The following is a 23626-nucleotide window of genomic DNA, read 5'->3' on the forward strand; positions in this document are numbered from 1 at the left end:
GTAAGATTTGTCTACATTGTTAGGTACACGCATAGTTCATTTTATTGCTTGTATAGCCAATGGAGATATTTTTTTAAATTAACAGATTTTATGCATTTGAGGTTCCTCCACTGTATAGATTGTACCAGTTTATTGTCCATTCACTTACTCAAGAACATCTTGGTTGCTCCAAAGCTTTAGAAATTATGTTACAAATATTCATGTGCAGGTTTTCGGTGTGGACATTAAGTTTTCAACTCTTTGCAGTAAATACCCAAGAGTGTAATTGCCAGATCATATGGTAAGAGAAAATTTAATTTTGTACGAAACTGCCAAAGTGTCCTTCAAAATGGCTGTACCATTCAGCATTTCCACCAGGAATGAATGAGAGTTCCTGTTGTTCTATATCCTCGTCAGCGTCTGGTGTCAGTGTTTTGGATTTTCACCATTCTAACAGGTGTTGTTTTAATTTGCAATTCCCTTATAATATATGATGTTGAGCATCTTTTCATATGCTTATTTGCCATCTTTATATCTTCTTTGGTGGTGTCCATTCAGATACTTTGCTCATTTTTAAAATTAGATGGTCTTCTTATTGTTGAGTTTTAAGGATTCTTTGTATATTTTGGATACCAGTCCTTTATCATGATTTTTTTCCCCCAAAAATGTTCTCCTAGTCTATGCCTTGCCTTTTCAATCTCTTAACAGTGTCTTTTACAGAGCATTTGTTTTTCGCTTTAATTAAGTCCAATTATCAAGTTTTTTTCTTTCCTAGATTGTGATTTTGCATTGTGTCCAAAAAGTCAGTGTCAAACCTGTGGTCATTTAGATTTTCTCCTATGTTAACTTCTAGTAGTTTTATAGTTTTGTGCTTAACAACTGAAGTCCGTTAGTGTCAGTCCTCTGACTTTGTTATTCTCCTTTGCTACTATCTTGACTATTTTGGATCTTTTACCTCTACACATAAACTTAGAATCAGTTTGTCAATATCCATAAAATAACTTCCTGGGATTTAACTTGAGATCACATTGAAATTGAATCAAATTGAAAAGAAATGACATCTAAACCATATTGAGTCTTCCCACCAAAGACAGAGCAACCAGGCTGAATATCTTCCTGTTTACTTAGATTTCTGATTTTTTTTTTAATCAGAATTTCTCATTTTCCTCTTACACATCTTTTACACAATTTGTTAGATTTTTAAAATTTTGGTGTCAATGTAAATGGTATTCACATTTTGATTTCAAATCCCCACTATTAGATATATACCTATTTTATTTTTTGTGCTAATATAAGTGGCATTGCACTTTTAATATTAAATTTCAGTTGTTCATTGCCACTTTATAAGAAAACAATGGACTTTTGTATGTTAATTTGTATCCTACAACCTCACTGTAATTGCTTATTCCAGAAGACTTTCTATTGATTCTTTGGGATTTTCTACATAAACCATCATGTCACTTTTAAGCAAAGTTTTATTTATTCATTTCCAATTTGTATATATTTTATTTCCTTTGCTTGTCATATTTCATTAGCCTGGACTTCCAGAATGATATACAATAGTAGTCAGAGGGGAAATAATTGTCTTTTTTCCTGATCTTAACAGAAAGCATCTGTTTTCTCACCATGAACTATGACATTAGCTGTTGTTTTTTTAGTAGGTGTACTTCATCAAGTTGAGGAACTCTTCTTTATTCCTAGTTTCCTGAGTTTTTATCATATAGAGGGGTTAGATTTTGTTGAATGCTGTTTCTGCATCTATTAATATGGTCATACAATTTTTTCTTTCTTTGCCTGCTAATAGTAATGGATTACACTGTTGTTGTTGTTTAATGCTGAGCCAGCCTTGCATGCCTGGAATAAATCATATTTGGTCATACTATACAATTTTCTTATACATTTCTAAATCCAATTGGCAAATATTGAGGATTTTTGCATATATATTCATAAGAGATACTAGTCTGTAGTTTTCCTTTCTTATATTGTCTTTGGTTTGATTAGGGTAACACTGGCCTTAAAGAATAAGGAAGTATTCCCTCTGCTTCTGTTTTCTAAAAAAGATTATAGATAATTGGTATATTTTTTCCTTAAATGTTTAATAAAATCAAGAGTATTTAAACAAATAAAACATTTAGCTTTTCAGGCAGAAATGTGAAGGTAATAGTGGTTGCATATTTTTAAACCCCTAATATCCTCAAGGAATTGGTTCTAATATTTTAAAATAGTATCTCTGTAATCTTTTCAACAAACTTACGAATTATTAACTCCCTTATTAGTCCCTTAACACAATTTTTTTTTTACAGAGACCTTGAATAAAGTACGTACCTTGCCCATGGTCACGTAACTAGTATATAGAGAGTTGATGTTTTAACCTAAGTATATTTAATTCAACATTTCTTCTATTTCCTCTAGATTTTACTATTACTAAAACAAGAAAAATTCGGGAGTTAGAAGGCAAAAGAAGTAAAGGGAATGAAAGATTAGACACCTTGACAATTCAGGGTTAGGAGCATAATGGGAGGTAACATGTCACAATACTGTTTATTCCATACACTTGGAGAAGCATAACATAGTGGTTAAAAATAAGAATACCCAGGTTTAGCCCTGGCCGGTTTGGCTCAGCGGTTGGAGCGTCGGCCTGGGGTCCAAAGAGACCGGGGTTCAGTTCCCGATATGGGCGCGTACCTCGGTTGCAGTTTGTCCCCGGCCCTGGTTGGTCGTGTGGGTGGCAGCCACTCAATGTGTCCCTTTCACGTCAATGTTTCTCTCTCTCTCTCTCTCTCTTCCTCTCTCTCCCTCCCACTCTATCTGAACAAGAAATGGAAAAATGTCCTCGGGTGAGGATAAAAAAAAAGAATACCCAGGTTTAAATCTTAATTCCATCACTTTCTAGAAGTGTCACTCTGGGCCACTGTCCCAGTGTTTCCTTCTCTGTAAAATGGCATGATTACTTACTCTTCAAAAGTTTCTGTAAAGATTAAATTATCAACTTAAATAGCCTAGTGTATGTAAATAACAAGTAAAACTCAGATATTTTTAAATAATTTGCCATTGCTTTTTAAGATGACACAATTTTATTTTAAAAACAGACTCTAAATGTTCACAAATTTGCTAATTACCTAAAATTCATTTAGTACATACTGACAATTTGGAGTCCACAATTCTCTGGCTAATTTAGGTTAATAAATCCCCCTTCCTAAAATAAGGAGCAAAATGTGGCAGATTTTTTCATATTACCATTTGTAATTTCAAATGATAAAACTGGAAATGATTTCAATGTCAAACATAATGCATTTTTACTGTCTAAAGATGATTCAGTAATGAGGAGAAAAGTTCTATTTTACAGTTTCTGAATACACTCCCAAATTCCTGAAATTCAACTAGCAAGAATCTGTATATGATTAACAAGAAAATATTACTCAAAATCTGAAGAGAGAAAATCATGTAGCAGTATGAATCTTTCTAAATGAAGGATAATTTACAATGGAGATGTATCAAGTACCAAAGAGTAAGGAGATATTTTCCTGGTAGGGTTCTTCTTACTGGCATCTGTTAAAGAAGCCAATCCTTTCTATTTAAACTATAGGTTTTTGCCCTGGCCGGTTTGGCTCAGCGGTTAGAGTGTTGGCCTGCGGTCCAGAGAGATCCGGGTTCAGCCCCCCGCTAAGGGCACGTACCTTGGTTGCAGTTTGTCCCTGGCCCTAGTTGAGTTGTGCGGGTGGCAGCCACTCAATGTGTCCCTTTCGTGTCAATATTTCTCTCTCTCTTCCTCCCTCCCTCCCTCCCTCCCACTCAATCTGAACAAAAAATGGGAGGATGTCCTCGGGTGAGGATTAAAAAAAATAAACTAAAAAAATAAACTATAGGTTTTCCTTTAAAAAAATCACAACTCAAGACAGCTGAACAAAAAGCCAGATCATAGGAAATGACTGGAAGTAAAAGCATCACAGGGAGATAATCTAAAGGGGAAAATATTCCTTTTACCATTAGTTCCTTTGGACAGGTTCACATTGCTCAAAACCAGATTTTAATGGGAACATTAGGGATATTTTTCTATAGCCTCATGACCAGCTGAGAATGTTGTTTGAAATTATCTTCCAGTTAAAAGTATGTAGGTCATGTTATGTTTTAAAGTATTTTGAGGACTTCACTGATTCCATTTCAGCATTCAATCAGACATAAAATTGTTCCTTAAGAAAAACTTTGACTTTACCTGCAGGTCCTCTATTGACCTACTTTCCTCGGAATGTGGAACAGCCTTAGATTCAAAAGGAAATTTTTTTTTTAATCCTGAATTTTCAGACCAGGAAATTATCGCTTGTATATTATTCCTTAAGGCAATAGGTCCACTCCTAGTTGATAATCCAAAATAATTGCTGCTCAAGTCCTTTCTCTGCCCAGTTTTTATAAAAAAATATTTACAGAAATTACATATGTACACATATAATATATACATTATACACAAATATGTATACAAATATACATTTATACACATATAATTTATAAACATTATATATGTAACAAGAGTGTGTGTGTATGGAGAGAGACAGAGAGAAAGAGAGAGAGAATATTTTATTTGACGGATATACCAGTCAACCACTTCTTGATATAATCTAGGTAATTTTTGGATAAAGATTACTTATTTAGCTCTCCATACTTAATCCCAATAAAATTACACCTCAGAGTTCACTTAGAATATGGTAAGAAAACAGCTTTGTGGAACTCATTACATTCAACAGCTTTGTGGAACTCATTACAAACTCATTATATTCAATACTCCCTATGTGAGACCCCATTCAAGAACTTGCTTTTAAAAATTGCCCTAGGAGCCCTGGCCAGTTTGGCTCAGCAGTTAGAGCATCGGCCTGCGGTCCCGAGAGACCCGGGTTCGGTTCCCACTAAGGGCATGTACATCTGCTGCAGTTTGTCCCTGGCCCTGGTTGGTCGTGCGGGTGGCAGCCACTCGATGTGTCCCTTTCACAGCGATGTTTCTCTCTCTTCTCCCTCCCTCCCTCTCTCCCTCCCACTCTACCTGAACAAAAAAATGTCCTCGGGTGAGGATAAAAAAAAAAAAAATTGCCCTAGGAAAAGTTTTGTACCCTCCAAGAACTAGTGTTTTTTATTTTAGGGTTTCGACAGAAAGAAACTCTCATAACCAAATTCCCAGCTCAAATGCATTAAGGAATACATGTAATACTTACACATTTTAGTGTAGGTAAATTATAACTCAAAAGAACTTTTCATCTCGACCTTGGTAAATAATTAAGGATCTAAGACAGCATATGTATTCTCACTACTCATATAGTCTTTTTTTTTTTTTTTTTTTTTAATTTTTTTTTCTTATCCTCACCCGAGGACATTTTTTTTGCATTTATCCTCAGAAAGAGCAGGATGGAAAGAGGGAGGAAGAGAGAGAGAGAAACATCCATGTGAGAAAGACACACTGAGTGGCTGCCACCCACACGACCCCAACCGGGGCAGGGACAAACTGCAACCAAGGCACATGCCCTTTAGCGGAAACCCAACCTGGGACCTCTCCGGTCCATGGGCCAACGCTCTAACCACTGAGCTAAGCCGGCCAGGACTGTTTGTATAGTCTTCACATTCTACTCTAGCTCATATATTTTACCCTAGTCCTAAAATTTTCTTCCTCTTTCATCTATTTTGTTTTCCACAGGGAAAATCTAAAAATGCCCTTGTAACATACACAAGAAGAAAGCAGAACAAAACAGACAGGAACTGTGACATAGCCAATCCTGACTAGTGAATTATCATTAGTTTTCTAGAGAAGAAAGATAAAATTCAAATGGGTTACTTATAGTATACAAAATACTTATAATTAGTTGAATAATGTATAATTAAATAATCTGATAAACCTTTCAACAATGTATTTATATTGTGTGTGGTGACATTTATTATCAAATAAATGTCTAAATATTAAAATCCCAACTCAAGAATCTTAAAAAGATATTACTTGCTACAAATATCTGAATCTAGGTGGTCAACAAAATGTTTAAAAGGCAGAAAAAGTGTGAACAACTATATGCCAACAAAATGGACAACCTGAGAGAAATGGACAAATTCCTAGGAACATACAATCTTCCAAAACTCAATCAGGAAGAACCAGAAAACCTGAATAGAGCAATAACAACTAATAAAATTGAAGAATTAATTTTTTTAAAAAGATCCCAGCAAACAAAAGTCCTGGACAGGATGACTTCACAGGAGAGTTTTACCAAACATTCAAACAACAAGAACTATATAACACCTATCCTCCTCAAACTATTCAAAAAAAAATTCAAGAGGAAGGACGACTTCCAAACTCTTTTTATAAGGCCAGCATTAAAACCAGATAAAGACTACAATGAAAGAAAATCCCTGATGAATGTGGATGCTAAAATCTTCAACAAAATATTAGCGAATCGGATCCAGCAATATATTAAAAAGATCATACACCATGATCAGGTGGGGTTTATTCCAGGGATGCAGGCTGTTATAATATTCACAAATCAATAAATGTGATACATCATATAAACAAAATGAAGGATAAAAATCACATGATCATATCAATAGATACAGAAAAGAAATACAACAAAATCCAGAACCCATTTTTGATGAAAACTCTCAGCAAAGTAGGAATAGAGGGATCATACCTCAACATTAAAGGCTATATATTACAAACCTATATCCAACATCATATTCAATGAGAGAAAACTAAAAGTGTTTCCCTTAAGAACAGGAACAAAACAGGAATGTCCACGTTCACTGTTCTTATTCAACATAGTACTGAAAGTCTTAGCCATCATGATCAGACAAGAAGATAAAAATAAAAGGCATACAAAATGGAAAGGAAGTAAAACTGTCATTATTCCCAGATGACGTGATACTATACATACAAAGACTCCACCAAAAAACTACTAGATTTAACATATGAATTCAGTAAAGTAGCAGGATAGAAAATTAACATCCAGAAACAGATAAAATTTTTATACATCAATAATAAACTCTAAGAAAGAAAATCTTAAAGAAAATCCCATTTACCACTGCAACAACAGAAAAATAAGCTACCTAGAAATAAACTTACCCCAGGGAGCAAAATACCTGTACTCAGAAAACTACAGGACACTGAAAAAAAGAAACAGAGAAAGATACAAACAAGTGGAAGCATACACCATGTTCATGGATTGGAAGAATTATCATTTAACTGTCCATACTACCCAAAGCAGTGTATAGATTCAGTGCAATCCTATTAAAATACCAACAGCATATTTCAGAGGTCTAAAATAAATACTCCAAAAATTTATATGGAACCAAAAAAGACCCCAAATAGTGGCAGCAATCTTGAGGAAAAAAAACAAACTTGAAGGAATTACAATACCAGATATCAAACTATACTACAAAGGCACTGTAATAAAAATAGCATGGTACTGGCACAAGAACAGACATATACATCAATGGAACAGAACAGAGAACCCATAAATCGACCCACATCATTATGGTCAATTAATATTTGACAGAGAAGGCAAGAACATACAATGGAATGAAGAGAGTCTCTTCAATAAACTGTGTTGGGAAAACTAGACAGGTACATGCAAAAAAATGAAACTAGACTACCAACTGACACCATACAAGAATAAACTTGCCCTGGCTAGTATGGCTCAGTAGTTAGAGCATCGCTCCCCACACCAAAGGGTCACAGCTTCAATTCCAGGTCAAGGGCACATACCTGGGTTGCAGGTTTAATCACTGGCCCCAGTCGCAACACATGTGGCTACCACACCATAGCCGTTTCTTCCTTTCTCTCTCTCTCTCTCTCTCTCTCTCTCTCTCTCTCTCTCCCCCCTTCCTTCCTCCCTCCTCCCCTCCCTCCAACTCCCTCTAAAAATCAATGAAACAAAAAATAATAAACTCAAAATGGATAAAAGACTTAAATGTAAGTCATGAAACCATAATAATTCTAGAAGAAAGTATAAGCAGTAAAATCTCAGACATCTCACAGGGCAATTTCCACTGATACATCTCCTAGTGCAAGAGAAACAAAGGGAAAAAAAACCTAAATGGGACTATATCAAACTAAAATGCTTCTGCACAGCAAAAGAAACCATCCTCAAAATGAAAAAGGAACCCACTGTATCAGAGAACATATCCGCCAATGATACATCAGATAAGGGGTTAATTTCCAAAATATATAGAGAACTCATACAACTCAACACCTAGAAGACAAACAATCCAATTAGAAACTGAGCAAATGACATGAACAAACAGTTCTCTAAAGAAAACATACAGATGACCAAAGACACATGAAAAAATGCTCAACACCACTAATTATCAGAGAGATGCAAATTAAAACTACAATGAGGTATCACCTCACACCTGCCTGAATGCCTATGATCAATAAACAAACAAACAACAAGTGCTGGTGAGGATGTGAAGAAGGGAATCCTAGTGAGCTGCTGGTGGGAATGCAGACTGGTGCAGCCACTATGTAAAACATTATGGAGTTTCCTCAAAAAATTAAATATGGAACTGCCGTTTGACCCAGCAATCTCACTTGTGGGAATATATCCTAAGAATCCTAAATCAGAAAAATTATATGCACCCTCATGTTCATAGCAGCATTATGTACAATAGTTAAGATCTGGAAATAGACCAAGTGCCCATTAGTAGATGAGTAGATAAAAAAAAAGCTGTGGTACATTTACACAATGTACTATGCAGTTGTAAAAAAGAAGGATGTCTTACTCTTTGCAATACAAGCCAGTCAGAGAAAGACAAATATCACATGATCTCACTTATATTTGGAATCTAATGAACAAAATAAACTGACGAATAAAATAAACGAACAAAATAGGTCCAGAGGCATGGAGGAATGGAACAAACTGACAGATCTCAGAGGAGGCTGGGGGCAGGGGAGATGGGAAGAGATTAACCAAAGAATTTATATGCATAGCTCATGGACACGGACAAGAGTGGGGTGAAGGCCTGAGGTGGGGTGAGGCTGGGTGGAGGGGGACAAAGAAGTAGAAAATGGGAGACATCTGTAATACTGTCAACAATGTCTTTTTAAGGCAGAAACAGGCAATCCCTAATTGAGTCTATGTGTTTCTTACCTGCTGAGATACTCAGAGCATCTGTCAGTGAAAAGTGATATTAAAAGAACTGATATATGCAAATACTTCTACTATGCATTCCAATTTGCAATTACAAAAAAAAAAGAACAAATCCGAATAATATACTGTGAATAAATTCTGGCTGAAACAAATATTAAAACATATTAACTACTAAAATGCTTTTACTATGTTGTTTCCTTGCCTGAAATGCCCATGCTCCTACTAGTTGGTTTAAACTCCTTATACAACACCTTGAGGTGTTCAGCTCAACACCTTCTTTTGAAAGAGCTATAGAAAACTGACAAATCCATTCCATTGCAATCAGACAGCAGGTGCTGTACACATCAGGTGCTGTACATATATTTTCATTTAATCCTCACTATGACCCTCTAAACAAAAGCATCCTTTTTAAGAAAAAAAAAAAAGTTTCAGAATGAAATTACATAATTAGAGCAGAGTTCTCTTGAACAAAATACATTTAGAAAACTAGGGTCAGTTAAACTGTTAATTCAACTTGTACTTTAATATGCTAAAAATGTTATGCCAGAGTAAAAGCATTAGTTGGAAATAACTAATAGCTAACAAAAAGGTCTAAGTTAGACATTTTATTTAAAAATTAGCAACACCTGTACTATTCTGATTAAAAATAAATGGCACACGGAAAACTTTAATTTCTAATGTCACTTATTGCTTAAGAATATAGACAATACTATACATGGAGCAAGTGGTAAGTTTTTCCAGTCAACAGGCAAACATAGAGATTTGGTTAAAGCTATTTTGAAATTTTATAGAACTATACAGGAATAAAAACTATGATTTAAATAACAAACTTATAAGCAGTCTCCTCAAAATACTGATACCTTTTATACTGAAGTATTCTAATACTAAAAGATATATATTAAAATATTTCTCCCCCTCTTCCTACCTCACCAAAAAAAGCAACAACAACAAAAAAAAACAAGAGATATGAAAAGTCTACATAGAAGGTTTCATATATGATAGCACAACCAGAGATAGATACATAAAATCAGAACTTCACTCCGATACAGTGAAATCTGCTAAACCTGCAACAGATAAAATTTAAAACTTTAGTTTAAAAAATAGGTAAAAAAGGGCACCATCTATGGACCAGAAAACAGGCTCTCACCAGACACCAAATCTGCTGGTGCTGTGTGTGACCTTGAACTTCCACCCTCCAGAGCTGTGAAAAATGAATGTCTACTGTTTATGAGCTACTTTATTGTGGTACTTTGTTATAGCAGCCTGAACAGACTAACACAGGATCTAATACTTTAAAAATACCAGCTATTACTAGGCATTTTTAAAAGTTTAATGCCCTGGCCAGGTAGCTCCGTTGGTTGGAGTGTCATCCTATGCCCCAAAAAGGTTGCAGGTTCATACTAGGTTGCCGGTTAGATCCCTGGTCAAGGCTTATGAGAGGCAACTAACTGATGCTTCTCCCTCTCACCTCCTTTCTCTCTCCAGAATTAAAAAATTTTTTAAATATCCTCAGTTGAGGGGGAAAAAGTTTAATAATGCAAAAATAAAAATATATAACCCAATAAAAAAAACTAAAAAAAATAAATTAGTATCAGTATCATGATACTCATAATTCTCCACTGTTTCGCTCTCCTTCACCTTCACAGAGTTCATTGCTCTCCTTCTTGGAATGCCCTTTGCTCCCTATCCCATCTTCTCCAAATACTTTGTATATGCTGTTCACGCTACCAGGAAAAGTCTTTTAACCTTTGGCCTACCCTGTCTCCTTCCCTCAAATGGCACAGGATTGGTGTGAGGATTATATAAAAATAAAAATGCCAGGCATGTAACACTCTGAATAAAAGACACACAATCTTTCATATCAATATACCCAGCTAGCATACAGTAAGTATCTGGTCTAGGACACACTCTAAGTATTTCCTAAAATAAAAACAACAAAGAGAAAAAATATTTTAAGGTAAAAAGAGGAATATAGCCCAGCCGGTGTGGCTCAATGGATGAACACTGACCCATTCACCAAGAGGTCGCGGATTCGATTCCAGGTCAGGGAACATGCCCAGGTTGTGGGCCTGATCCCAGTGGGGGGCATGCAGGAGGCGGCCAATCAATGATCTCTCTCACTGATATTTCTATCTATCTCTCCCTTTCCCTTCCTCTCTCTCTAAAATCAATTAAAAAAATTTTTTTAAAATAATTACGTAGAAAAATCAGGTCTTGCAAGTCTAATTTTTTTTTTTACTTAATAGTTTTACAGAACATATATGATAGTCCGATCAAATGTCTTTTGTGAACACTAGAAAGAATAACTTTCTGGTATCCATCTGCAATGCAACCTTTAATTACATTATTAAGCTACCTGTTTTCTAGACACTTGTTTTCAAAAGGTAAGAATATTTTGCATGTTTTCTAGCCACAGGGCCTATGCTTACTGATTAAAGATGTCCTTGAAATGAAGGACTCTTTAGCCAAGTGGTTTTTGTTGTATGTATTTTGTGAAAGTCCCCCTGATTCTAATATATAAATACCTATATCTCACCCAACTAAAACCACTCCTTTAGAAATCCAGCTTCACAACCAGCAAATGACACCTACTATTATGATGGTGGTCTACATATACCTAAACACTGGAAGTAGTGCAATTGGTAGAAAGAGTTCTAGTCCTAGCTGTAGTTCTAACAGCCTTAAATGAATAAGTAACTGCAGCCGCATCATCTATTCCATGCTTCATCTGCCTTACCTGTACAAGAAGACTTCATTGGATAATTACTAAGATCCCTTCAACTCTAAAATTCTTTAATTCACATGCTCCTATAGTTACTAAAATTGCTGTGGTTCAATGGAAGGCATTCACCTCCTACAACAATGGCAAATATACTTCAGCTTGGCATTCCTTCAAGACAAACAATGAGCTAGAAAAAAATGAAAACAAACACATTAAGAGTGAGATTCTAAATTCAAGGAACCAAAAGGTAGGTAGCCAGCCATATTATTAGTAAAATCAGATGCTTTTTGACCCAGACCTAAATTGTCAAATACTTACGTACTGGATAGAGTGATGGTGGTCTCCTTGAGCATTTGGACCACAGGATTTTTTTTAACGCCTCATATATCAAGAAGTTATTCTATTATTTAACATAAACACCTTTCTTTCTAGGGTCACTGGTTTATGTTCCTGAAATAGTGGATTTATACATCAAGTTATTCTGAAACTTGGCATATTAATAATCATGATTCTTCCCTAATCCAGCATAATAGTAATCACCCAGTTTATGAGAACAAGTTCGAGATTTTTACAAATTCCTTTTTTGTTTTTTTGTTAATCCTCACCTGAGGATATTTTTCCATTGATTTTTAGATAGCGTGGAAAGGAGGGAGGGGAAGAGAGAGAGAGAGAAACATCGATATGGGAGACACACATCAGCTGATTGCCTCCCACACGACCCCGACAGGGCCAGGGATCAAACCTGCAACCTAGGTATGTGCCCTGGACCAGAATCGAACCCGCAACCCTTCGGTCCAAGGGCCAACACTCTAACTGCTGAGCCAAACTTGTCAGAGCTACACATTTCTTGTATGAATTCTATGTCACTGCAAAGCAACTTTAATTAGCTAAAGAGGCCTATGATGGAAGCATATTTTAAGAGCTAGGGATTCAAATCTAACTTATTAGCTCTTTGAGTCTTACCAACCTATTTAATCTCCTTCAGCTCCAGTTTCTTCGGAAGATATTATCTGACACACAGGACTATTGTTTGTAAGAAGTCAATGAAATTACTTTACACAGGATCTAACACAGACTTAGACAACGAGTATGCATTCAGTAAATGATAGCTAACATTACTAAACGACCTGGAACTCAGTGAGTTCCATGATCTTTTCCCTATCTTCCCAATGGTATATATCCTATTATATCCTAACAATATTGCACATTTTTCTCACACCATATCACACTTCATATGTTGAATAAACCTTATGGGCCTCCATTTTCATGTCATATTCTCGGCCTGAATTTTCCCTCTCAAATTCTTATCAATTCTAAAAATCTTCTATCAAATTAATTCTCCTTCAAGAGAACTTCACATACGCATTCCTTTCAGAAGTCAGTCAGAACCCTGGTATTTGCAGCTGGTGCTCAAGGGAAACAAATTATTAACTTCCATAAAAATGTAGAAGGCTGTAAGGGATACAGGTGCTGGCTTCACAGAAAGGAGAAACTATCAGTTTGAACACTGGAAATAGGAATAAATCTTCATTTTGAAGCTAAATTTGTAATGAAAGCAAAGACGTCAGAATGTCCAGGAAACACAGGAGTTGCTTCATGACTATTTCTGAGGTAATGATTATAAGAAAAAAAGCCTTATGAAGTTTAGAATGCTACTTTTCACTATTCTTTGCAGATTTCAGGAACTGAGATAAGCTATGTTAGAGGAAAAGGCTCACCACAGCTTTTATAACCTTTAAGCAAATATGCTTTCCACCATTTTTTAAAATCTAAATATAAGATACCATTTAGAAAAACATGTCAATTTTTACTAACGTTTCATTTTCTAAGCCATTAGGTCAAAAAATTTTCTATCATTCTGGCACGTAATATTTTCTAATTTAAATACTCAAATTTACCTTTCACTCAACCTCAAAAGTCAAATCCTCTAAAGCTATCTGTCCTCAAACTTTGTTTATGCTTCCTATCCACTCTCCCAGACATCTTTTCCCACTAACAAATAATTGGTTGTCTTAATTTTATAGTATATGCATAAGACCAAGCTATAGTCTCTCTTAACAAGTTATGACCCCCAAAGGAAAAAATAACAGAAAATCATTCAAAGTAACTTCTGAAGTCCTAAGAAGCCTTCAGAAATAAAAGTTATGAATTAAAATTTTTATCTTTGGGTACCAGGTTCAGGAGTTGGAGGGTCACACTTGCCCAGATGCTGGTTATAAGATACTGAATTTTCTCTTCTTTCTTCAATAAGAACCCAAAGGTTTTTCTTCAGAAAAAGATGCAAAGCTCAGTATTAGACATTTAAACATTAATAAATATTCAATGATTCATATATAATATTAATACTAAGACCACACTAAATACAAAGTTCTAAATGTCTTTTTCTGAATTTTTAGAATCTTTTTATATGAATCTGACCAGTACATTTTGTTAAAAATTTATTATTAATATTCCTTCAACAAGCCCTTAACACTACATTCAATTTTAGATCTTAAAAGTCATCATAGTATTTTAAAGCTGGAAGAAACCTTGAACATCTCATCTTGTTATAAAATGTAAAGCTCAGCTTTTCTTCCCTGACTGCTTAAAGATCAGCCACCATCATGACCAATAGAGTTAACTATACGGGCCAGGAAGCTCATGACCAACAGACTACAGCAGAAACGAATGGTCATTGATGCCCTTCACCCAGGAAAGACAATAGTACCTAAGACAGAAATTAAAGAAAAACTAGCCAAAATGTATAAGACCACACCAGATGTCATCTCTGTATATGGATTCAGAACCCATTTTGGTGGGGGCAAGGCAACTGCTTTGGCATGATTTATGATTCCTTGGATGACGCAAAGAAAAACTAACCCAAACATAGACCTGCAAGACTGGCCTGTATAAGAATCAGAAGACCTCAAGTAAATAGTGAAAGCAACGTAAGAACAGAGTGAAGAAGGTCTGGAGACTGCAAAGGCCAATGTTGGTGCTGGCAAAAAGTGAGCTGGAGATTGGACAATAGAAGGAATCAAGATTCTTCAGTGATTTTAATCTGTGGTGATTGCACAGATTTTTCATGAGAATATTCATAAACTAAGAATTTTTTTAAAAATGAGATGCTTAAAATAAGCCTAGAAGAAACAAAAAGGTAAAATCTAGAGATTCTGGTGATTGATCATACATAAAGGAAAAAAAAGAATCAAGGATGATTCCTAGAATTTTCAAGCCTAAGAGATATGGAAATACTAAGGAATCAATGACAGTCGTATTCAGAGGAAAACTAATTCTGAGGGCAGAAGAGTGAAATAAGAAAAAGGTTATTTTGTTGTTGTTTTAAATATAGTGAGCATTTGCTAATACCTTACCTTATCAATGTAGAAAAGCATATTTCTTCTTAGAGACATTGTAGGGACTAAGGTGGAGAGGAAAGCAGGCTACTCACTGCCTCAGCTTCGAGCAGTGATTCTCTGTCTCCAACCCATACACAGATCCTTTTTCATTTCTTCTGGGGCACTAATTTAATTGTTTATCAGTGGAAAATGAAAAAGGATCTAAGAAGGCCTCCAAAAACTTGACTTTTCTTAAAAATAATACAAAATATTTTCATTACTTCTGAAATAATTTTATTTATATATTTAACCCTAAAAAGATTCATAACTTACAATCCTTGTTCCACCCTCTTCAGCATTACTTAAGCACATCTCATGTGAACCAAATAGCATAAAGAAACACAATATACTCCAATCAACAATAACATATTTTAGCTGTGCATTGTAAAGTCAAGTCTAACTGAATTCTACTCATTATCTAAAATGTTTTAAAGACACTAATCTCTTATTTAAGAGAGCATTTACTAAGGATAAAAGAGTTGGCTGGTTTCAGTGGTGCTGGCACTGTTCACTATTCCTGCCAAAATCCTAGTCCCATAAACACTGAATTCTGTGCATCCAATGGTTCCTTGTCAACAAGCCATAATCACATTTTGACACACTTGAGTAGATTTTAACAAAGAATTAATTCTTTGTGTCCTCTTGTAGCCTAGGTTTGCAAGCTTTTAAATTTTTTTAACAGGAAGTCTTTAAACAATCAGTACTGAACATTCAGATACAGAAGGATGAAAATATCTAGATGCAGATTTGGTTTTATCCCTAATAATACCGCTAAGTAGTGTATCAAGTTTCTCTTCATAAACATTTTCTCCCCCAATTTCACTCATTTTGATTTATTACTTAAGAGATTGATTTGGTTCATGAAAATATTCCTAGAAAAGATCAACTCCACACTACAGTTACCTGTGCAGAGGAAAGGAGGAAAATGAGTCCAGTGAAAAGTACCAGAGGCTTTGATGTATCTGTTGTTATAACTGTGGAATATTAATATTTAATAAAACCAAGTAGTGGGTACACAAGCTATATGGTAAATATATAGTTGGGGGAAAGTGGTATAAATTGCTTTATCAGTCTCTCAATCCATCATCCCCACAGCCTATCCCCAATGAAAGCTCTATGGCTAAGAAAAATTTTGGTCAAGGAGAAAAGAAATAGTTTGGAAATATTATACATTTCACAGGAAGGCATATCTAGGTACTCTAAAGAAGGTAAATGAGAAGAACAGTGTCATAGCACTAGAGATAGGAGGAAAGATTCCAAAAAACAGGCCTGCACCCAATACAAACTATGGTTATGATTTTGCAAAGAATCGGCCTAGATCAGTAACTGTCCATGGAGATGCTTCTACAAGTATCCTTAATACCATTATTTTTTTTCCAGTTCTACAGCTGATTACAGGTGCTTGGGCCACAATCTTTGATTAGTGTGTGAACAGCTTTTCTAACTTACAATCTATCCTTAACAGTCGTATGAAAATTTTGGTTTAATTTTCTCATACCCAAATATGCTGAGATAATACATAAATAGCAACTAGCCTTTCTCCAAATGACATCAATTACTGTGAGTAGAACATTAAATATCAGTTTAAATCTAACTGGACTTCCCACCGTAGCCTACTGAATTTAATAATAACATGTGATGTCATCTAAAGAAGCTATTAAGCCTGGCTGCTGTGGCTCAGTGGTTGAGTATCGACCCATGCACCAAGAGGTCGCCAGTTCGATTCCAGGTCAGGGCACATGCCCAGGTTGTGGGCCTGATCCCCAGTGGGGGGCATGCAGGAGGCAGCCAATCCATGCTCTCTCTCATCGACGTCTTTGTCTCTCTTCCTCTCTCTCTAAAGTCAATAAAGAAAAATTATGTTTTTAAAAAAAGAATAAGCTATTTAACATGCAGCTTTAAACAGTAATTATTAGAGTAATGGATCTATTTTAATAACATTTGCATGTGCAACTTCAAAAAAACTCTGTTCCAGTTTTAAGAATGTGAGAGAAAAATTACTAGACCACAAATGGAGTTATACAACATCTTGTGAAGAAAATACTGCTAGTAGGAAATGGACTGAGATTTTATTCATCCCCCTGGATTATATGCAAAGAAACAGTATTCCTCTACCTATCTTATAACTTCTTATATTTTTTTTCCATCAGCATTTATCCTCCTTATATCTTCCTCCACCTCCTCCCACAGCCCCTGTAATTTCTTATATCTTGAAGAAAATAACAGCTCACAATTAAAAGCCGTTAATTGTTAAGCTTTTGATCTTTTGGGCAAATTTGGTAAAATGTTTCAAAATACAGCAGCATTAACAATGCTCTGTTTACATTGACCATGGTAAATTCAAAAACATACTTTAAAGCACTCATGATATATTAGGCATATAAGTATCACAAGACTTTTTAGGAGCTAATAAAAAAACATTATTGTGCATTCGAACTGAGTAGGTTCACTCTGAGTCTAGAACAGAGGCTTTCAACCTTAGCTGCACAAGAGACTCACCTAGGGAACCGAGGCCCAATCCATACCCCAAGTCAATCAAATCAATCTTTGGAGGGTGGGACCCAGACACAAGCATTGTTGAAAGCTTCAGAGATGATTTCCAATAATTGAGAACCATGGCTGAAAATCCTAACAATATAAACCTGATTCAGTATTCCACAAAGAGAAAACACAAACACATACATGATATGGAGTAAAAATATAAAATAAAATTAAGTAGTCTGTTGTTTTTTTTTGTGGGACAGCACAGCATAACCTTCTTCTAAGTCATCCTGACATACTTCAGCTCAAACAAAAGAATTTTCCCACACCACAAAAGCAAACTCACAGCAAATTATCAGGTAAAAAAGGCCACGGAACTGGGAGGAATGGAAACACCTTTTTACAACTGATTACTGTACATAGCTGCAACTAGTCTGTACCCTGAAATAAATGTGAAAGAAAACATTTATTTTTCCTAAAGACTTAACTTATATTTCACTCGTCTTAAATGAAAATAAATGTCCCAATGGTAATGATGAAGAACTGGTCATCCCTATCACTGAGAAAGAAAACATCAAGTTTGAAAGCAAACCTCAAGAAGCCCTCCTGCACATTTTATATGGCAAGATATTTAAATTGAATTAATTTGCATAAACACTTCATAACTATATTTAAAAAAACAACAACACTTAAGTTATACATATGTTCAAGTACTAATTAGTATTCAGAAACTTAAATCCAGTCTTTTCCTTAAAGGAAGTTTTTCCTACCAGCTGAATCACTTTTTTTCTTCAAAGCAGCTTTTGCTTGATCATAATACTGTTTTGGCTCTTCCTAGGCTCTCTAAGAATTAATTAGTCCATCCAACACCTCTGTGAGATGGATACTAAGCAGTTACCCACACATTATTCTCAAGTCCTTATTTCTAAGACTAAAAAACTTACTCATAAGCAGTTACTGAACTGAGCCAAGCAAGGTGAATGAGACAAAAGAAATAACTGAACACTTGCCAACATTCACTGTTTTGAGGGTTTCTTTGTGTATGCATTTTATTTTTTTAACTAATCCACTACCCAGTCAATAGAAGAAAGTTATAACATGTGAACCTTTATCCCACTGTTTTTCATAATTGGGTTATCACAAAAGCTATGTAGGAAGTCCACATCTCCCCTCACACCCCCCCTCTGGAAAAATGCTGTCAAAGAGAGCAAACATAAAAACCTCAATTGGGAACAGAATAAAAAAGCTGAAGAGAAATGGGTAGGAGGAATTATTCACAGCAACTTAATTAAAAGTGATTGATATTTTAAGTATTGGGAAAGAAAATTCTAATTAAAATATTAAGCAACAGTGCATTGAGTCTAGAAAATAACCCATTCCCTCCCATACAAAAAAGTCTATGAAAACTTCAATTTCAAACACTAAAACTGATTGGCTCAGATTTGAAAGGAACATATATACACAAGATAGAAGGAAAGACAATCTGACAAGAAATATGTAAGAGTGGTGCCGAATTAAGAAAACTATTCAAGACTGTAGCTAGGAATAAAAAAATGAACTCTTTCCCCACAAATAACGTGCTAAAAATTGTTAGAGAGGGAAGCATTCCTATGCTGGGAAGGAACCTAATTAAAATATCCTTCAAGACTCCTTTCAAATGAAAGAGTCTATTATTTTATGATTCATTTGCTCTAAGTCACAGTAAAAGTGACATCATCTTAAAGTCATGAAAGTCATCAGAAATAATGCAAACTTCAGAGGAGTTAACATTTGATGTTCTTCAAAAAACTAACTATACATTTTTCTTCATAATTAAGTATTAACTTCTTTGTACAATTAATTCCATATACATCTAACTAAAAAAAAAAACTGACACATTTAGCTACTCAATATTGACTCTACTCCCAATAAATAAATACCTGTGGAATGGAGGGAGGAAGGAAGGGAAGAGCAAGCTTAATACCACCATCCTTTAAAAACAAATAGTTTTGATAAATCTACTTAAACAATGAAATACCAGTTTGTAAAAACTGTTAAATCTGAATTTTATGGAATTTATTCAGTTCTAAAATGACACTTCCATGGTATAAATGCACACCCTAGAATTAAATTCATCTGAGTAGCTTAAAATTCATCTTTTCTATTACTACAGGAGGTAATATAAAAGGTTAAATGCAAAATGAATAAAAAATAAATAAAAACTTAGGTGTGAGCTACTTCCTAAACTATGTGACCTTAAGCAAGCAAAACAGAAAACACTGACAACTGTTTTAGGAGGTTGTAAGGATTAAATGAAATGGGTGATTAGAATTCCCAAATGCATATTCAAAAGAATACCACCACCACCACAATTACCCTGAACACAAATTTGAAAAAGTGATTGAGACTTTTTAAACATTAATATATAATTTACACTATGGACAAGGCCTAAATCTATATAGAAAGTGAGACACTAATGTTAATAACTTATTTTCTCATACTTTATCTTTACCAATATCTGAAAACCCATGAATTAGCCACAGAATATTTTCAAATTGTCCATTTTAGAAGTAATGCTAAGTGGATAAAATCAAGTCCTCTGGGCTTAATTCATGAAAGACGATAACATCCGAAGAGCAACAATTCTTTCAAGTCAGTCATATTTTTATTCTGTCAAAGAGAAAACTTTCCTCAGCCAATTAGTGTTTTAGAAATAAAGGTTTACTTTGGCAAACTAAAAACACTCATATCTAAATATTTTGTCAAATATTAGATTAGCAAATGGCACAACAATTTCCTTCTAGCTTAATCTAGTTTCCTTCTTTGACACTGAACAATAAGGAATAAATGTGACTGTCAGTTAAATTAGCTAGGTCTGGCTCATTAAGAATATGCTTGCCATCAGAATACGTCTTTTGTATCTCTATCAGAAGAATACAAATGAAATTCAGAATTAAGTGAGATTAAAGATTCAATTTGAGGATCGGACTTAAAATAGGAAATAGATGCTTCAGAAAAAATTAAAATTTCACTATAATTTCCTCCAACTGCCTGATGCTCCCAAATTCCACAATATATTTTCATTCCAAATTACAAAAAAATAGATGAAAATGACAAAAACTAGCTCCTTTCAGGGGAACTTCCATTTAATGCTCAATGGGATGTATTTTTTAAAATCTTTAGATCAAATACAACTCTCCCCCCTCCCCTCCATTCTACTTTTTTAAAAATCAATGGAAAAAATATCCTTGGGTGAGGATTAACAACAACAACAAAAAAACCCAGAAAGTCAATTACAAACTTTTAACTACAATGAACACCATTTAAGTAAGTAAAAAATTTCAAAACCAGCTATAACATACATCACATAGAACTCCCTTATGGAGACTATAAAATAATCTATTACTTTTACGAAACAATTTTTATTTATTTATTTATTTAAATCCTCACCTGAGGATATTTTTCCATTTATCTTCAGATGGGGGGGGTGGAACACATCGACGTGAGAGAGACATCAACCAGTTGCCTCCCACACAAGCCTGACCAGGGCCGGGGACCAAACTGCAAACAAGGTACATGCCTTTGACTGAAATCGAACCCGCGACTCACTAATTGGCAGGCTGATGCTCTAATCGCTGAGACAAACCAGCCAAGGCTACTAAACAATTTTTAAAACAACCTCTTTATCTCAAAGAACATTATTTTTAGAGACAGGAACATTATTTTTCCCCATTAACTGGTCATTCCCAAAAAGCATTCATTCAACATACTGTTAGTTTTACTTTTATCATTTCTTTTAATGTTTGAAAAAACTCTCTCTCTTACCTCTTTGCCTCATCTCTCTTAACAATTTTCCTGTAAGAGCCAATATTACTATAAGCACCTTAGTAGACAGAACAAATAAATACTCAATTTTTGGTGTTTAGGAGATTACTGATTCATGTAAGGAAGGCCGGTAAAAGTTTTCAAATTAAACTCGTAATTCAAGGTGAAGAAGAGTGGAAAAGAATGGTGTCCTAAGACACTGCTTAAACAGAAAACAAAGCAAAACAAAGCACAGCCCACTTTTCCAATGTTAATATAAATTCAGGATAAAATCTATTTAGAAAATTATACGGTCCCTTGATAATGTTCTTCTAGATGGTAATTCCTCAAGGCCTAGACTAACATATGCTTACATTTTTGGAACCCAAATGAAAATTTGAGATATAATCTACACTTAGGAGGTACTACACTTCATATTAGGATAAAGAGAGATTAGGTGAAACGTAAAAGATTCATGGAGGTTTTTTTTCTTTTTCTTTATTGATTTTAGAGAGAGAGGAAAACATCAATGAGCGAGAACATAGATTGGCTGCCTCCTACATGCCCCCCACTGGGAATGTAGCCCACAACCTGGGCATGTGCCCTGACCAGGAATCGAACCGGCAACCTCTTGGTATATGGGTCGACACTCAACCACTGGGCCACACCAGCCCAGATCATGGAATTCTTTAATTCTGTCATCCTCAATTCTGGATTGGTAAACTCACTAAGAAATGAATTAAGGAAAATCTTGAAGGCACAATTGAAATGCAAGTAACTAGAGCTCCCAACAAATCCAGCATCTCATTTAAAATGTTTTCACTGCCAATTAGGAAAACCAAGAGTTACCCACAAACATAAAAAGTTAGTATAATATGCAAATCAAATGACTGCTCTATTCATGAAACTGTATAGCAACTTCAGTAAGGTTGACCAGTACCTAAGAATAATGCTATACTGCAAGGAAAAAAGTAGCAACAATAACATATGATGATAGAGGTGATCACAACATAATTTATGTCACATAGTCTCTATCATTCTGGCCTACTAAATTTTCTGATTACAGAATGGCAAATAACTGTTGATCTGATTAAAAAGCCTTCAAAGCTGTGTATGATTCAAGAAATCTATTCTTTGGAATTTTTATAATCCCAAGAATAATTCTAAAAGTACAACCTATTCTTTTCCATATATTTAAAATTTTTAACTTTTTTTCCATTTTTATATTTTAAATTTGTTAAAAGGCTTCATGAATTAAAATGAAGGATACTGAACACGTTTTCACCCTCTGTTTGAGAATATGACAATGAATCACTGTGGGAAAACTGACAGTAAAGGAACTATCACATAAAACATTTTCCATAGTGAAGAAATAGGCTTGGGTTCCTCTTCCTTCACTAGTTTGACTATTAGTGCTTTAAAAAAATATTTAGAAGCTAAGGAGTTATTTTATACAAGTATGCATATGCACAGAAATTCCCTGTCACAATTCAAATTTAATTTGCATTTTCTAAAAATCTATCCTTATGCCAAGTTGGCAAGGATTAGTAGAAAAGAGTGAAGAAAGTTCAGGCATGTTAAAATCTCAGGGCTTTTTGATAATTTACATAAAGGTAAATAGATCTCTATCTTTAGGAATAAATAATAATATTCATTGCCAGTGATTTTTACTCTTTCCTAAGAGAGGAAAGAAATAGCTAGTCATAATGTCAAATCTATAACTCATGTAACAGTATCATTTGATACACCTGAACACTTATCAGACAAGTGTGATCCTATGAGGTGAGGCACTGAGGAAAACAGCAAGAAATGTAAACTCTAAACCACATTAAACCAAAAAGGCAACAACAGCAAAGAGAAAGTAGATATATTATTATCATTATCAACAACTTATAATTATAGTTTTATAGCTTATATTTTCACATTCATTATATCTTTTGAAGATCTTTGATTTTCCCAATAACTCTCTGAAGACAGCAGAAGAATAAGCATCATTTATATTAAGTTGTACATTTAAAACACTTAAAATATGCCCACTACACAATAAGTATTCAACAATGTTTAGTAATTAAAGTCTGTTGCACATGCAGGTTCAGAGGTCACTATGGATTGCCATTGGTGGGAAAAGCAAAATACCATTTAAGAAACAAAGGTACAGAGGGAAGATATTCTAA

General features: G+C 34.7%; 1 protein-coding gene across 4 annotated transcripts in view; it reads right to left on the reverse strand.

Annotated features, from left to right (window-relative positions):
* The window catches only part of HS2ST1 (heparan sulfate 2-O-sulfotransferase 1), a 152748-nt gene that overhangs the window by 116939 nt on the left and 12183 nt on the right, over positions 1-23626 (reverse strand). Inside the window, exons 1-2 of one of the 4 annotated variants that reach the window (XM_036256674.1) lie at positions 17688-17813; positions 11827-11998 (exon numbers count right to left, since the gene is read on the reverse strand). The exons of 2 other annotated variants lie outside the window; for them this stretch is intronic. In XM_036256674.1, coding sequence (XP_036112567.1) covers positions 11827-11845 — 19 coding nt within the window. In that variant the 5' untranslated portion in view covers positions 11846-11998; positions 17688-17813. Of the gene's footprint in view, positions 1-11826; positions 11999-12133; positions 12251-17687; positions 17814-23626 lie in introns of those variants that run through there. One more of the 4 variants, XM_036256677.1, reaches the window with a different exon arrangement.

Source organism: Molossus molossus, unplaced genomic scaffold (genome assembly GCF_014108415.1).
Source record: "Molossus molossus isolate mMolMol1 unplaced genomic scaffold, mMolMol1.p scaffold_m16_p_12, whole genome shotgun sequence".
NCBI lineage: Eukaryota > Metazoa > Chordata > Mammalia > Chiroptera > Molossidae > Molossus > Molossus molossus.